General features: G+C 36.5%; 4 protein-coding genes across 4 annotated transcripts; 3 read left to right on the top strand and 1 right to left on the bottom strand.

Annotated features, from left to right (window-relative positions):
- LOC101513727 (D-xylose-proton symporter-like 3, chloroplastic) lies at positions 1–4,077 on the top strand. Its single transcript, XM_012717708.3, has 14 exons — positions 1–324; positions 406–509; positions 1,389–1,467; positions 1,570–1,629; positions 1,729–1,795; positions 1,906–2,030; positions 2,114–2,215; positions 2,294–2,671; positions 2,816–2,863; positions 2,959–3,021; positions 3,109–3,189; positions 3,288–3,386; positions 3,528–3,665; positions 3,776–4,077. Exons 1-14 carry the CDS (start codon positions 127–129, stop codon positions 3,908–3,910), a joined length of 1,677 nt encoding a protein of 558 aa, XP_012573162.2. The 5' UTR covers positions 1–126; the 3' UTR covers positions 3,911–4,077.
- A 138-nt stretch (positions 4,078–4,215) lies between these two features.
- LOC101514063 (uncharacterized) lies at positions 4,216–6,742 on the bottom strand. The gene is made up of 4 exons (XM_004507104.4): positions 6,605–6,742; positions 5,605–5,892; positions 4,549–5,397; positions 4,216–4,423 (listed from the first exon to the last, which is right to left on the bottom strand). The coding sequence occupies exons 1-4, from the start codon at positions 6,687–6,689 to the stop codon at positions 4,380–4,382; spliced, it is 1,266 nt and encodes a 421-aa protein (XP_004507161.1). The 5' UTR covers positions 6,690–6,742; the 3' UTR covers positions 4,216–4,379.
- Positions 6,743–8,907: 2,165 nt separating this feature from the next.
- Positions 8,908–12,850, top strand: LOC101514388 (protein TOC75, chloroplastic). Its single transcript, XM_004507105.4, has 7 exons — positions 8,908–10,126; positions 10,230–10,451; positions 10,547–10,654; positions 10,778–10,969; positions 11,065–11,313; positions 11,945–12,199; positions 12,316–12,850. Exons 1-7 carry the CDS (start codon positions 8,960–8,962, stop codon positions 12,553–12,555), a joined length of 2,433 nt encoding a protein of 810 aa, XP_004507162.1. The 5' UTR covers positions 8,908–8,959; the 3' UTR covers positions 12,556–12,850.
- A 512-nt stretch (positions 12,851–13,362) lies between these two features.
- LOC101514716 (pentatricopeptide repeat-containing protein At5g59600) lies at positions 13,363–15,595 on the top strand. Its single transcript, XM_004507106.4, has one exon. It carries the CDS (start codon positions 13,745–13,747, stop codon positions 15,395–15,397), a length of 1,653 nt encoding a protein of 550 aa, XP_004507163.1. The 5' UTR covers positions 13,363–13,744; the 3' UTR covers positions 15,398–15,595.
- The last annotated feature ends 36 nt before the right edge of the window (positions 15,596–15,631 follow it).

Genomic DNA, 15,631 nt, shown 5'->3' with positions numbered 1-15,631 from the left:
TGACAAAAATCAAATATCTTGCCTAATCTGATTGTCCTTCATTCGTGCATCACAAACTAAGATGATTCCTCACTCTTGATTCCACCAACACACTCTCTCTTATTCATTCTTGCTTCCTCAATTCAAATGGCATCATCAACTACTCTCTTCAATTTCAAGCTTCCTCCCCTGTTCAACTCACTTCACCATCCAAGGGTAAATAGGTCAAAAGCCCCATTTTCTTCTCGCATCATCATTTCTTCCGTTAACAATCATTTGGCGCCAACACGTGTCACTTATCCGCTTCTCACCTCCCACTCTGTTCATAATCGCAGAAGATTCCACGTAAGCATCCAAAAACTGAAACACTCATCAAAGTTTCACTCTTTTTATTAGTCTAATTTGGTCTATTCATCTTCTGAGCAGGTTCAAGCGCAGCAAAAGGAGTATTCTGCAGGGAACAATTCCGAGTCGGTTGTTTCAGACGCTACTAACAAAGAGGAATTTTCTTGGTCTTCTGTGATTCTTCCGTACGTTTCTGAAACTACCCTTTCATTTTAAGGCTTTCAATAAGAGAGGTGTGATGTGTAGGCTTTGACACCAGACACGAACTCACACCAATACGTGGACACCATTCATAATAATTTAAGAAAATAGAAGTGATCACATGCAATCACAAGTGTCGGTCGGTGTCGTGTTCGTCGACAATGACACATGTTGGACACTCTAACACGCCTTTTAATATGAAGTGTCAGTGTTACGAAATTTGTGCTGCTTGCTCTTGCTTCACAGACAATGAGAATAAGTACTTAATTACATGAATAATTTAGACTTACATAAGTTAAGTACAAAGCTTTTAATAGGAAATGTGAAAAGAATGGTAAGTTTGAGTTGGCAAGAGTAACATACTTGACTGAATTTCAATTGAGATTAGGGTTGGTTCCATTATATGTGCAAAAGTGTAAACTTAAGTAGGCAAGAGTTAGATTATTGGCCGAATTTTAATTAAGTTTGGGTTTGATTTCATAACATTTAGTGTATGAGGTTATTAGAGTTGGTTGATCAGGAACATCACCTTGAATTGAGAATTGCTGGGCTTAAATTAACCCATAAGCTAGCTCAAACTGTTCAAATCATTATAATGAGTAACTTGACCATATACTTTGTTGTAGTGGGATCTTAACATATTTAAACTATAGACCAAAAGCAAACACATTGTTATTTTGGAATTAATACTTTTTCTTCTAGAGTAAGGGGTACAGGAATTATGTTTTATTGATTGTGCTAAATTTATTTTCTTTCATAGTCAGAAAACATCGTTCCTAGTGATTAAGCGTCGAAAATTTTGAAATGTATCAACTCCTGGTCCACGTGTACCAGTTAATTTGGTATGTTGTTTCAATATTTAGGTTTGTGTTCCCTGCATTGGGAGGCTTGTTATTTGGTTATGATATTGGTGCCACATCCGGTGCTGCAATTTCACTGCAGGTAAACAAAAAATTCAATCAGTGTATGTCAATTGCATTTTTTTTCTGTTGTTAGTGCAGTAACATATATAGTTTTTTCATATTGTTTTTATTTTTAATTCAGTCACCTGAGCTTAGCGGTATCAGTTGGTTCAATCTTTCTGCCATTCAGCTCGGTCTTGTGGTATGATCTCTGTGTCATAATTGGAAAACATCTTGCAATTAATGGAAAAGTTATGATCATCTTTACACATTAAAATCTAACCCCTAATGTCAAACATAGGTCAGTGGTTCCCTATATGGGGCTCTTCTTGGATCACTTCTTGCATTTGCCATTGCCGATTACATTGGTAAATGCATTGCTTACTTAAATTATGCAGAAAGGCATAAACTGAACTTCTTTAGATTATTATTATTATTTATTATTATTTTGAATATATTAATTTGGCTGAAACACTAGGGAGGAAGCGGCAACTCATTGGTGCAGCCGTGTTGTATCTACTTGGTAGTGCAATCACTGCCTCTGCACCAGAACTTGGTGTTCTCTTAGCAGGAAGGCTTCTTTATGGACTTGGTATAGGTCTGGTAGGCTACTTTAAACCCTTATATAATTTTGGTAAAATAGATTATTTATGCACCATCTTACAAGCGAGATGAATTACATACAGGCCATGCATGGAGCTCCTTTATACATTGCAGAAACTTGTCCATCACAAATTCGCGGGACTCTAGTATCATTAAAAGAACTATTCATTGTCCTGGGGATTCTGGTATTACATTATTGCCTTTTATGTATATCTTTTATAAATTAAAGAGTTTACTGAGTCAGGGATTGAACAATCATGCAGTTAGGTTATTTTGTGGGAAGCTTTCAGATTAGTTCAGTTGGGGGATGGCGGTTCATGTATGGATTTAGTGCTCCGCTTGCTATGCTAATGGGGCTTGGAATGTGGACTCTCCCTTCATCTCCACGGTGGTTGCTTCTCAAAGCAGTACAAGGAAAAGGTTCTTTTCAAGACTTGAAGGAAAAGGCAATTGTTTCTCTTAGCAAATTAAGGGGCCGACCACCTGGTGACAGAGAATCTGAGAGGCAGATTGAAGAGACTGTTGTCTCGTTGAAGTCTGCCTATGAAGATCAGGAATCCGGGGAGAATTTCTTAGAGGTGTTTCAGGGTCCAAATCTGAAAGCGTTCGTAATTGGTGGGGGGCTAGTATTATTTCAACAGGTTGTTCCATTTCAGTGCAATAAGTTATTTCATAATTATCATCATAATTGTGTTTGCATACTTCCGCTTTACTCATGTTATAATTGAAGAAAATATGGATAACTTTTTCTGCGGTTTGTCTGATTAGACACCATGTTACAATAGATAACAGGTCAACCTAGTGTTCTGTATTACGCGGGTCCAATTCTTCAGGTACTTAATTGTTAAAATACATTTTCACTTTACTTTCAATGAAACTTTCTTATTTCCATCTTGCTCACTGTAGATTATATATGTTATATATCTAGAGTGCTGGATTTTCTGCTGCATCTGATGCGGCTAAAGTTTCAGTTGTTATCGGCTTATTCAAGGTATACTGATTTAGATTTTTCACTTATAGGACGAGCAACTGTTTTTTTACACTGACGATATTGTTTTTGTGATTGATCAACCTGTAGTTAGCAATGACATGGATTGCTGTCCTGAAAGTAGATGATTTGGGGAGAAGACCTTTGCTGATTGGAGGTGTCAGTGGCATTGTAGGAATCCTTTAGCATTTGAACTAACATATTCTTATAGTACTTCAACTGCAACTTGTCAAATGCAATGGTTATTCACTTTTCTTTTATTTCTGTAGGCCATATCTCTAGTTTTGCTTTCTGCTTATTATAAGTTTCTCGGAGGGTTACCAATTGTTGCTGTTGCGGCTTTACTTCTTTACGTTGGATGTTACCAGGTAAAGATTTTCTGATCATTGTCTGTGCAACTTTTTCCCGTTAATATTCCACCAGGATGAAAGTCCTCTTCAGTAGTATGTTACTTATTAATCTTGGCCATAGAATTTGGACATTTATGTCAAATTGCATTTGAATTGCAGATATCATTCGGGCCAATAAGTTGGCTTATGGTATCAGAAATCTTCCCACTTCGCACTAGAGGACGGGGGATCAGTATGGCTGTTCTTACCAACTTTGCTGCAAATGCTGTTGTTACCTTTGCATTCTCACCATTAAAGGTTTTAGATTCTTTACTTCCAGTTTTATTTTCTTAGATAGGTAATTTTATCATTTTAAATTTTGTCTGATTGCTGTGGGAGTTTATAATCTGTGTTGAATTCCATTACAGGAGTATCTAGGAGCAGAGAACCTTTTTCTCCTTTTTGCAGCCATTTCTTTACTGTCACTTCTGTTCATTGTATTTTCTGTCCCGGAGACAAAAGGCTTGAGCTTAGAAGAAATCGAATCCAAATTCTTGAAGTGACAGCAGAAACTAGCACCTTTTTGATGTGAGTGCATTATAGTTTTTCACCTTGTGTATATCTCCTGTGTGGGATTTGATATTCATGGTAATATTTGCAATAAGATGATGATATTATAATCTCTAACCAAGGTACTCAAATCACATAAGGGTGCTAAATTATGATTTTAGTTTTCGTGATTCATTGCCAAGGGGGATTACCATACTGATGGAGAACCTTGCCATATTTTTTGTTTTTGCAACTACAAAATATTCTAAGGCAAAAAAATATAAGTATATGCATTGTTATACAAATATACAATGTATCTGTCAAGGTCGTTACACCCAAAATACACAACTTATTTCATACAATTAAATTTTACAAATATAAGGGAAACTATCTTTCCAGCCTAATTATAAGGTACATATACAACAAGGTTGAACTGAAACTGAATACATATACAAAAATGCAGCAAACATATCATGGGGGATTTCAATTTGCCTGAAGAATCCTGCCATGGTTTTCTTCCTGAGCCACTGCATATTTAGAATGATGAAATGAAACATTGACTTATGTAGAGGCAAAAATAATGTATAGGGAAAAAATCAGATAATACATGAAATAGATATCAAAGCCAAAGATTGACGAACTGGTTAATTACCTTCGTGAGGGTTGAAAGATACAGGGACTTGAGATGAAGCGCTAGTAGTGCTGGTAGAGGCTGAGACTTGGGAGGGCGTGCGAGCAGCAGTGGTGGGGTTTGTGTCTGCAAGTTTTGTTGTTGCTTTTGCATCTGCATGTTTTGTTGGTACCTCAGTTCGAAGTAAAGATGTTACAGCTTCTCTCACCTTCTCGATCACACCTACATCCCCAGGAGTTCTCCTAGGACTCATTGCTTCAGATATCACACGTGAAAGAGCTTTCTCATCTTCACCTGGTTCAAGTTTGTTCATCAAGTATTCCTTCACAGAAACACCCTTATCCCATATCTGAGAGGTAGGGCTGTTATTGGCCGCACCTGGTGGAGCAGACGAGGGTGGTGAAGGAGGTGGAGTCACCATTGGAGTTGATGAAGTTTGAGGGGTGCTTGGACATGTTTGAGAGGGCATCTTAGCTGGAGGCGTACGTGAAGCACGGACGGACAATGATGCTTTATGAGTTGTTGCACCTGTTGGCGATGAATTGTGATGCTCTCTGGGTTTGGAAACCGAGAGACCTTGAAATTTTGAGGTTGTATAGTGAGCTGTTTCTGATCCTTCAGTATAAGCTGGTGCCAGATTCTTCTCGGCAGCAGCTTTGGTCGATATCTTGTTTGGACCAGAAAATGTAGTTGCAGCTGGTTGTGTTGCTTTCTTGGACAATGAACGATTTAGTGTCTTTTCTCTAACTTGTTCTAATCCAAGTCTGTCATTGCTTGACATAACATGCTTCTGTGGGATTGTTGGACTCATTCTTGAATGCTGCCTTTCATTTTCTGTGTATCCTTCAGGCACTTTCTCGGATTCATACACTGAAATATTAATTTGAGACAATTATACACCTAGGTCCTCTACCACAGCAGTATGGCTAAAACTGTAGGTACCGTTAGATTTAATGAGAAATCTAAGGTAAAGTTTTTCTCTCTAAATCTAATGGTACTTAGTGTTGTAACACCATACTGCAATATAGATGAATAAAAAGGAAGATAAGACAAATTATATATGCTTTTTTTTATTACTTGGAGCTCCATAATATTCAGCATCATCTTCTATGCCATCACCTTCTAGTCCAACCCCCGAAGAAGGACTAGTAGCAATTCCATCCTCGTGTCTCTTCTTGCTGAGGCTATGGCGTAACTTCTTGGCCTTCTCCTTCACTTTGGCGAGAACTGATTTCTTCTGATTCTGGCCATGGTCTTCTTCTGAGTCATGGTGCCTCAACCTCTGGAAAAAAGGAGACGATGGTGAAGAACAGGTTGAGGAAGAGGAGGAGTTGCACGGTGACAGCTTTGGCTTTGAGGCTTCTCCTGCTATATGTCAAAAACATAAACTTGAAATGAGAATATAATGTTTGTATGCATTTGATGTTCAAACCATAACCCAAAATATTTCCAATCTTCTCACATTTGTTCTCATTTTATACCATTTTTCTATTTTTATTTCTCTGTCATAACTTTTTTCTTCAAGGAAATTCATATACTTTCTACCAAAGCATGAATAAATGTAGTTGGATCATCATAAATCTCAAGTGTTAAGGTATTAATTTCGACACTAATTGGTCAAGAAAAAGTGGGGGTAAGTTTTGTCGTCTCTACATTTCCATGCATTCCTATTCATTTTATGCAACTTCACTCATTCCATTCTATGATTAAGTTAAACGTCTTGTTTCAGGTTTGAATTCAAAATCTCAAAATTTTGAGTTTCAGGTTCGAATTCAAAATCTCAAAATTTTGCGAGTTTATAGTGATATTTACTATATTTTTTTTTAAAATAAATTATTTCTACTCTCTATCAAAATGTTTGTACTAAACCGCACTAGAGATATTAGTGCCGGTTTGTTATCACATTGTGGCGATGTGTGTCCAAAAATACATACTGTCCATACATACCATTATAGAATTACATAATTAATTTACATAGAGAGCAGAATTACATAATTAATTTACATAGAGAGCACTATCTGCACGGCATTTGTTATTTTGTTATAATAACATTGATTGTAATGAAGGATTTTATTACCTCTGAGGAGTTGTTCCATAGTTTGGATGGAGGCAGGATTTTTTGAAGCATCAATATATTTATGTGGGCGTTCAAGTTGAGCCATTTTTTCTGAATAGCACAATCAATTGTGTCAATCATTGAATAACGCTGCTTTTATATTTGTTTCTCTTTTGGACAAAAATAATAAGAGGCAGAAATGCAACACAAAATGAAACGTGCTCGTGTAATTGCTTGCGGAATTCTAGCACTACGCAATGATCAAGACACCAGTATTGAGTTTTATATTTATGGTCTCCTTTTCTACACGTGTATAATAACTATTTTACTTTCTAATTAAACCTCAAAACAAGTAATCCCCTCAATTAGTAATTTGATTTTGTCAATATGATAGAATTGCTTAAAACCTTCCATTTTAATGTACATTGATCAAGCAATTAAATAGTTCAAATCCGTGAAGGGAGAAAAATAAAACTTAAGGACACTCATAAATAGGAATTATTGCCACAAATAAAAAGATTGATTTGGATTTAAGCATAATATAGAGGAAAATGAGTGTTTCACTTCACACATTATTTTTAGATTCACATTTAACAATACCTATGTAAATATGAATGTGATAAAAAAAAGTGATGAACTTGTGAGGGGATATAAGAGAAATGTATGAAATGAGTGTAAAAAAATGACATGAAAAATAATATCCACTTAGACACAATTTGGATGACTTAGAATCATATATTTTTTAAACAACTCATGTTACTTATGGTCAATTGGTGGACCGTCTACAACTTCTTTTTTGGTGGCTCTTAAATCTAAGGCCAAAAGTTATAAGTTCAATTTTAATCAATGGTAGCTTAGATATGATGGTTTGTCTTAGTTATGATCACTTTTTTTATTAGTTCAATTTTAATCAATGGTAGCTTAGATATGATGGTTTGTCTTAGTTATGATCACTTTTTTTATTTGGCTCTTTTGTGGTGGGCTTGTTGGGTGATGCTATTAACTAATGGTGAGTTTTTATTGATGGTTTGCTTGGGTTATTTTTGGTACACATTTTATTTTGGATAATTGATTATAATACATTTATTTTGACTTCTAAAAAATAGAAATATTAGTTTTGAAAATAGTGAAATATGTGATTTTTTTTAAATATTGATAAATATCACTGTAATTAATTCATGTAATTGTGAGGTGATGAGTTTGAAATCAAAACAGTACATTCGATTTAATATTTGTTACTTTGAGTTATGACTTAATTACAATGTACAATTTTTTGATCGAATACAAAATTTATTTTCTTAGAGATATAATATAGTTAAAATTTAATTTGTATATATTGACAATATAAAAAAGTTCTATCTATTAATCTCAATTATTAAATCATTAAAAATCTATAAATTTTATTATAATTACATTAAAAATGTGATGTGTAAAATTTTATACGCGCTTACATCATACATGATAAAGTTTATTTATTTAACTTTTGTTTTACTAAAATATGTTTATCTTGATGAGTAATGACCTTACCTTTCAGCTGATAAAACTGAATATCCCGAAATTTACTATAATCAGACACAGCAGATTAATCACTTGCCTTAGACCCATTGTATCGGTAAGAAATTAATCATTAATCATAAGAAACAACAATCAATGCAATAATGATCTGATTATGAATATTTAAAATACTAGTTTTAAAATAGTGCTAAGTGCCCTTTTCTACCAAATACTAGCAGCCGAAAAAAGACATTGAAGTTATCGCCTATTTAATTTTTGAAGACATCTTGGTTAAAATAAAAACATTTAAAGATATCTTTACAATCTTTCATAAATGTTTATAATATTATAAAATTTACTTACTAGCATTTAATTTTTATAATATTTTTTACTTCACTTTAAATTTTTAAACTAATAAATACTAATATTTTGTTTTTAAATTTTAATTTTAATAAATACTAATATTTTTATTTAAACATTTTATTTTAACTTGAATTTAAAATTTCGTAAATGTATATAATTTAATAATTATTTATTTTCAGACAAAAAAAAATACATATCTCATAAAAAAGAAAGTTAATAAATGTAATTATAAATTGTAAAAATTATTTGTTGTAATAAAATTTATAAACAGCGTTTAATACTAAGATTTATGTCGTTTAACAGTTTGGGGAGTAGTTAAAAACGGTGAGAGGTATAATAAAGAAGAAAGACGCAGTTGGTAATATTAGTAGACGTAATAATGTAATTATTGTAAATTGTAAAAATAAATATAAATAAAAATAAAAATAAAAATAAAAATAAAAAGCTAAAAGCAAAAACAAAACCCCAGTGTGGTTTATCTCTTCTTTGTTTCGCATTACAGCGACCTCATCTGAAGCCATGTCTTCTTCCTTTATTACTTCCAATCGCTTAACCCCTACCCTATCACCCCCTCCCCATCCCCTTCGTCGCCGCAATAATCGTATCTCTCGTCCTTCTTCCTTCAAATGTCATCTCTCTTCTTCCGACGACCACACTGATTCCTCCAACTCATCATCCCTTTTCAAAACCCTCTCCACCACCCTCGCCGTCTCATCCGCCGCATCCGCTCTTTTTCTCACCGATTCTCTCCATTTCCTCATCCCCGATTTATCCGGTGGCAATGCCAACGGAGGTCTTGGTGGAAGTGGTGGTGGATCCTCCTCCGGCGGCGGCGGCGGAGGAGGAGGTAACTGGTTTAACGGCGACGAAGGATCCTTCTGGTCAAGAATTCTCTCTCCATCAAGAGCCATCGCTGACGAACCTAAATCACAAGATTGGGATTCACACGAACTTCCGGTGAACATCACTGTTCAACTTAACAAACTGAGCGGGTTTAAGAGATACAAAATCTCAGAAATCACATTCTTCGATCGGAAAACGAAGAGGAAAATCGGAACCGAAGATTCGTTTCTAGACATGGTGTCTCTTAAACCTGGTGGAGTTTACACTAAAGCTCAGCTTCAGAAGGAGCTAGAAAGCTTAGCTTCTTGTGGAATGTTCGAGAAGGTTGACATGGAAGGGAAAACCAATGCAGATGGGTCAATGTCGTTGACGATTTCGTTTGCCGAGAGTATGTGGGAGAAAGCAGAACGGTTCAGATGTATCAATGTGGGTTTAATGGGTCAATCTAAACCGGTTGAGATGGACCCTGATATGACTGAAAGGGAGAAGCTTGAATTTTTTAGAAGACAGGAGAGGGAATATAAGAGGAGAATCGATACTTCCAGACCTTGTCTTTTGGCTCCTCAGGTTTATTGGGAGATTAAGGAGATGTTGTCTAAACAAGGTAGGGTTAGTGCTAGGTTGTTGCAGAGGATAAGGGACCGTGTTCAGAAGTGGTATCATGATGAAGGTTATGCTTGTGCTCAGGTTGTTAATTTTGGTAACCTTAATACACGTGAGGTTGTTTGCGAGGTTGTTGAAGGGGATATTACTCAGTTGTCTATTCAGTTTTTGGATAAACTTGGTAATGTTGTTGAAGGGAATACTGAAGTCCCTGTTGTTCAAAGAGAACTTCCTAGACAGGTTTGTAATTGTATGTTTCTAATATGTGCTTGTTTGGCTATGGTTATTATTTTTGACTTGGTGAATGTGAATGTTTATTTGTGTTGGATTGACATCATAACAGCTTGAACCGGGTCATATTTTTAACATTGAAGCTGGGAAGCAAGCTTTGAGGAACATAAATTCCCTTGCTTTGTTTTCCAACATTGAGGTGAATCCAAGGCCCGATGAGAAGAATGAGGGAAGTATAATTGTTGAAATTAAGGTCAAAGAGTTGGAGCAGAAGTCGGCTGAAGTTAGTACTGAGTGGAGTATTGTTCCTGGGCGAGGAGGGCGTCCAACATTGGTATTTGCGGCGAACCGAATGTTGATTTTGTTTGTTGAATGTTGATTTTTGTTTGCTAGATTTATGTGTTTGTTTTCTGTTTAATGTTTGTACAGGCTTCCCTGCAGCCGGGAGGGACTATTACTTTTGAACATCGGAATCTGCAAGGATTGAATAGATCTCTTACTGGTTCAGTGACAACTAGCAACTTCTGGAATCCTCAGGTACTCTTATACTACTAGTCTGTTGAGTTTTTTCTCCCATTTATTATAGCAGTACTTTAGTTTCTTATTTATGTAGGTGTATGCATTGGTAATTAGTTAAATGCGCTTTATGTACTGCTGTAGGATGATCTTGCATTTAAAATGGAGTATGCACATCCGTATTTGGATGGTGTACATAATCCACGCAACCGAACTCTCCGTGTAAACTGTTTCAATAGCCGAAAACTGAGCCCGGTGTTCACTGGGGGGCCAGGGGTGGATGAAGTGCCCTCAATATGGGTTGACCGTGCTGGTGTTAAAACCAATATCACTGAGGTAATTTTACTGGTTGTTTTAGATTAGTCTTCTTGAGTTGGCTATTTGGGCTTGGTAGTTTTCTTTTTAACTTGCATTTCGTGTTTTCCATGCAGAATTTTTCTCGTCAGAGTAAATTCACTTATGGATTAGTAATGGAAGAGATAATAACACGCGATGAAACCAATAATATCTGTTCCAATGGTCAAAGAGTTTTGCCTAATGGAGGAATTAGTGCAGATGGACCTCCAACCACCCTAAGTGGTACCGGTATCGATAGGATGGCGTTTTTACAGGCAAATATTACGCGGGATAACACAAGGTTTGTAAATGGAGCTATCATTGGAAGTAGGAACATGTTCCAGGTGACTATCTCATCTTATAATCATTGCTTTTGATATTGTCCAATAAATTTCATTTTCTTTCAAATAAGAGAACCATATTTGGTAGATATTTGCTGCATTTCCTGTTTTGCATTAGAAAATAAACCTAGACTTCCGATAGGGGAGAAAAAAAAAAAGGGATGCATCAAGTAGGGTTTGAGCCGAGCCTCATTATTTTATTGAGACACCAATATGTTCAAAATCCTTTATCATATATATGTTCTAATTTTTACGAGTTAAACATAATTTTAGACCCTAATAAAATATCATATTATAAAGTTTAGTCTCTACAACAATTTTCATCCATGTTTAGTCTCCATTTGGTGATTTCAGTGACTAAATATAGATGAAAATCCCCCTCCAAATCCCCGATTTGAAGAGGAGCCATAATTCAGAAGGATGATTTTTGCTCCCTTCCACCCCCCTTCCTTCCAAATTGTTGAACCAAACAAAAAAAATTCATAAAAATCACCCCACCTTCATTCCCTCTAAGCAAACACTATATTACTGTAACTTTGAGGACACAAGAGATTGCATTTCATGAATTTATGATCTTGAAGTTTGCTATGCTATGTTCTGTGTCGATAAAGTTATCTCTTTATACAAACTGCAGGTAGATCAAGGACTTGGTGTTGGCAGCAATTTCCCATTCTTTAACCGTCACCAATTAACCGTGACACGGTTTTTCCAACTGAAGTCTGTTGAGGAAGGTGCTGGCAAACCACCGCCGCCAGTGCTTGTCCTCCATGGCCACTACGGTGGCTGCGTAGGCGACCTCCCAAGTTATGATGCTTTTACTCTTGGGGGTCCCTACTCTGTTAGGGGTTACAACATGGGTGAGATTGGAGCAGCCAGAAACATCCTTGAGGTAAGAATAGCCGTGTACATCTTAAGATTTTCTATGAAGATACAATAGTAGTTTTAATTCTTCCAATCTATACATTATCCAGCAAACATTTATCCGATTTCTTGTTCTTCCTGCAGCTGGCAGCTGAGGTACGAGTACCTGTCAAAGGTACACACGTGTACGCCTTTGCAGAACACGGCACTGATCTAGGAAGTTCAAAATATGTCAAAGGAAATCCAACAGAAGTCTATAGGAGAATGGGTCAGGGGTCCTCTTATGGTGTTGGTATGAAGCTTGGTTTAGTGAGAGCAGAATATGCCGTTGATCATAACTCAGGAACAGGTGCAATATTTTTCCGTTTTGGAGAAAGATTTTGAGGTGCATATGAGTAGTAGTAGTGTATGTTCGGTTCTTTTTCTTTTGTGGAAGAATTCTTTCGGCTATAGGTGCTTGAAACTTGTAGAATTTGGTTTAAGTGAACTCCACGCTGGTAACAAGCTTGGTTTTCTGTAGGTCACTCTCAAAGTCAGTGTAGGGTTCAATGAAAATATTAAATATTATAGATTATCTTGCTGTCTACTATTGATAATTTTGGCGGCTTATAATCAATGTCTAATTTATGAGTATGGATGGAAACATTGTGATTTGTAATGTACTTCGTTATTTTTTTTCTGTTGTGATGATTGTTGGAGTATTAGCAATAATTGTTTTGGTATTATTAGTCTACCGTATCCCATGTAGTTGATGAAAAATTTGCACTCATTCTTCTGTTTTCGTACCATTTGGTCTACGAATTCACCCTAAATTTCTTGTCTTAATCCCTAATTGTCCTAGAAAATGAGCCTTGATAATTTAAAGTTTGTTGGGAGGGAACAATCTCTGGTACACTTAATCTATTTGGGTCTAATTGAAGTTTATTAACAACTACGACAGGATTATTATTCTACTTTGCATCGGATAAATTCTTATGGTGAACACTATGTTTACCTGGTACTATTCTACTTTCCTTGGTGGCAGTAAAGTTCTATTGATTGAAAAGAATGTACAGATTTAAACATAAATTACATATCAATTTTATTTAATCAAATGATTGAATTCAAGTGGTTAATATCAATCTCATTTAATTAAGCCATGGAGCTCAAATTGTTAATCAATTTCAATTTATGAATTTAAATTCTAATTAAAATAGTTTTTTGTTAAATTTTATTTACCTCTCGGTTTGGATTACTAGGGCCTCAAACCAAAAAAATATCAATATCATTTTGAATCTTAAAGCAAGCTCAAGCCGTAAACCTTAATCTCCTAAAATTCTTAGGTGGTTAATCCTTTCTGAGTATCTTGGGAACAGTAGAAGACTAGAAGAAATACATTGAATCCCAACCGGTAACAGTTGTGAAGAAGAAATAAAATAAGCAAAGAAGTTGGATATTTTGGTTGTTGGCAGTTGTTTGAGACATCAAAACAACCAACCAACACAATGAATTTAGCTATATAGTTAATTCTTTTTAGTTTTAACCGCTGTTAATTCGACACTCGTATTGCACAGTTACTGGCTTAGTGCTTGCTATGCACGCTCTTGTAAGAACCACAACATCCATAAAAATTCCCGCCAAAAATGCTATCCTCAACCATCGACTCCTTCGTTCAGAACCTGAAGCCTACGCTGAACTCATCGAAACATACACACGTGATCGATCACTGCAGCAAGGAAAGAAGCTTCATGCGCACTTAACCATCAATGGCTACGCGCGTTTCAACGTTGTCGCATCCAATCTCATAGCTCTATATGCAAGCTGTAGCCAACTCTCCCTTGCCCGAAAACTGTTCGACAAAATTCCCCAAACAAATGTTCGCCGTTGGACTGCCCTCATCAGTACATGCGCTCGTTGCGGCTTCTATGATCACGCTTTATCCGTGTTCTCCGAGATGCAAACTCTCCATGGATTGAAACCCAATAATGTCTTCGTGATTCCTAGTGTTCTCAAAGCCTGCGGCCACGTCGGTGACCGAATCTCCGGAGAGAAAATACATTGCTTGGTTTTGAAGTGTTCATTTGAGATTGATGCTTTTGTTTCGAGTGCGTTGATTGTTATGTACTCCAAGTGTAGTAAAGTTGAGGATGCACGTAAGGTGTTTGATGGAATGGCTATGAAGGATTTGGTGGCGTTAAACGCTGTTGTTTCTGGGTATGCTCAACAAGGACTTCCGAATGAGGCATTCGGTCTAGTGAAAAATATGAAATTGATGGGTATGAACCCAAATGTGGTGACTTGGAACGCTTTGATATCTGGGTTTGCACAGAGATGTGACCGAGCAATGGTTTCTGAAATTTTCAGGTTGATGATTGAAGATGATGTTGAGCCTGATGTGGTGTCATGGACTTCTGTTATATCTGGTTTTGTGCAGAACTTTTGTAACGACGAAGCTTTTGATACGTTTAAGCAAATGTTGGGTCATGGGTTATGTCCTACTTCGGCTACTGTCAGCGCCCTTCTGCCAGCTTGTGCTACTGCTGCAAGAGTGAGGTTTGGGAAAGAAATTCATAGCTATGCTTTGGTGATTGGTGTGGAGGGTGATGTATATGTAAGGAGTGCTTTGGTTGACATGTATGCAAAATGTGGGTTTATTTCTGAAGCAAGGACACTGTTTTATAAGATACCGGAGAAGAACACAGTGACAATGAACTCTATGATTTTTGGCTATGCGAATCATGGGTATTGCGAAGAAGCTATTGAGCTCTTCAATCGGATGGAGATGGAAGAGGAAGTAAAGCCGGATCATTTAACTTTCACGGCAACTCTCACAGCTTGTAGCCATGTTGGCGATATTGAACTTGGACAGAGGCTGTTCAAGATTATGCAAGAGAAATACTGCATTGAGCCACGACTGGAGCATTATGCATGCATGGTGGATCTTTTAGGTCGAGCAGGGAAACTTGAGGAAGCGTATGGCATAATCAAGACAATGCCTATGGAACCCGATTTGTTTGTGTGGGGTGCATTGTTGGCTGCTTGTAGAAATCATGGGCATTTGGAGCTTGCAGAAGTGGCTGCTCAGCATTTGTTGGAGTTGGAACCCGAGAGTGCTGCAAACCGTCTTCTGTTGTCGAGTTTGTATGCAGATGCTGGTAAATGGGGAAAGGTTGAGCGAATCAAGAAAAGGATAAAGAAAGGAAAACTTAGAAAACTTCAAGGGTTGAGTTGGATAGATAATGTATAATAAATATTGTATTATAGGTAGATGAATGATTGTTTATGCTGGTGGTTACTTTGATTTGCTACATTTCTGCAGGTAGGGCCACAGGTTATGTTTCCTCAAAAAGAATTGGATTGCAAAACCTATTGAAACAATTTGGGATGTATTGCTTTCTTGATCAGACAAGTAAACAGCAATTCAATTCTCGTTCGCAATGCACAATTTCAATCTAAAGAATATCTAATCACGTGTTCCTGT

Source organism: Cicer arietinum, chromosome 6 (assembly GCF_000331145.2).
Source record: "Cicer arietinum cultivar CDC Frontier isolate Library 1 chromosome 6, Cicar.CDCFrontier_v2.0, whole genome shotgun sequence".
NCBI classification, from domain to species: Eukaryota; Viridiplantae; Streptophyta; class Magnoliopsida; order Fabales; family Fabaceae; genus Cicer; species Cicer arietinum.
Note: the sequence above shows the minus strand (reverse complement) of the source record. Positions and strands in the feature narration are given on the sequence as shown.

Excerpts from the sequence above, each read along its gene's own strand:
- LOC101513727 (XM_012717708.3), top strand. The coding sequence starts at position 127 with ATGGCATCATCAACTACTCTCTTCAATTTCAAGCTTCCTCCCCTGTTC. Across the intron at positions 325-405 it reads ATAATCGCAGAAGATTCCAC|GTTCAAGCGCAGCAAAAGGA; the intron begins GTAAGCATCCAA and ends TCTTCTGAGCAG. Across the intron at positions 1,630-1,728 it reads CCATTCAGCTCGGTCTTGTG|GTCAGTGGTTCCCTATATGG; the intron begins GTATGATCTCTG and ends TGTCAAACATAG.
- LOC101514716 (XM_004507106.4), top strand. The coding sequence starts at position 13,745 with ATGCACGCTCTTGTAAGAACCACAACATCCATAAAAATTCCCGCCAAA.
- LOC101514388 (XM_004507105.4), top strand. The coding sequence starts at position 8,960 with ATGTCTTCTTCCTTTATTACTTCCAATCGCTTAACCCCTACCCTATCA. Across the intron at positions 10,970-11,064 it reads TTAAAACCAATATCACTGAG|AATTTTTCTCGTCAGAGTAA; the intron begins GTAATTTTACTG and ends TTTTCCATGCAG. Across the intron at positions 12,200-12,315 it reads CAGCCAGAAACATCCTTGAG|CTGGCAGCTGAGGTACGAGT; the intron begins GTAAGAATAGCC and ends TTCTTCCTGCAG.
- LOC101514063 (XM_004507104.4), bottom strand. The coding sequence starts at position 6,689 with ATGGCTCAACTTGAACGCCCACATAAATATATTGATGCTTCAAAAAAT. Across the intron at positions 5,893-6,604 it reads TATGGAACAACTCCTCAGAG|GAGAAGCCTCAAAGCCAAAG; the intron begins GTAATAAAATCC and ends GACATATAGCAG. Across the intron at positions 4,424-4,548 it reads ATCTTTCAACCCTCACGAAG|TGGCTCAGGAAGAAAACCAT; the intron begins GTAATTAACCAG and ends CTAAATATGCAG.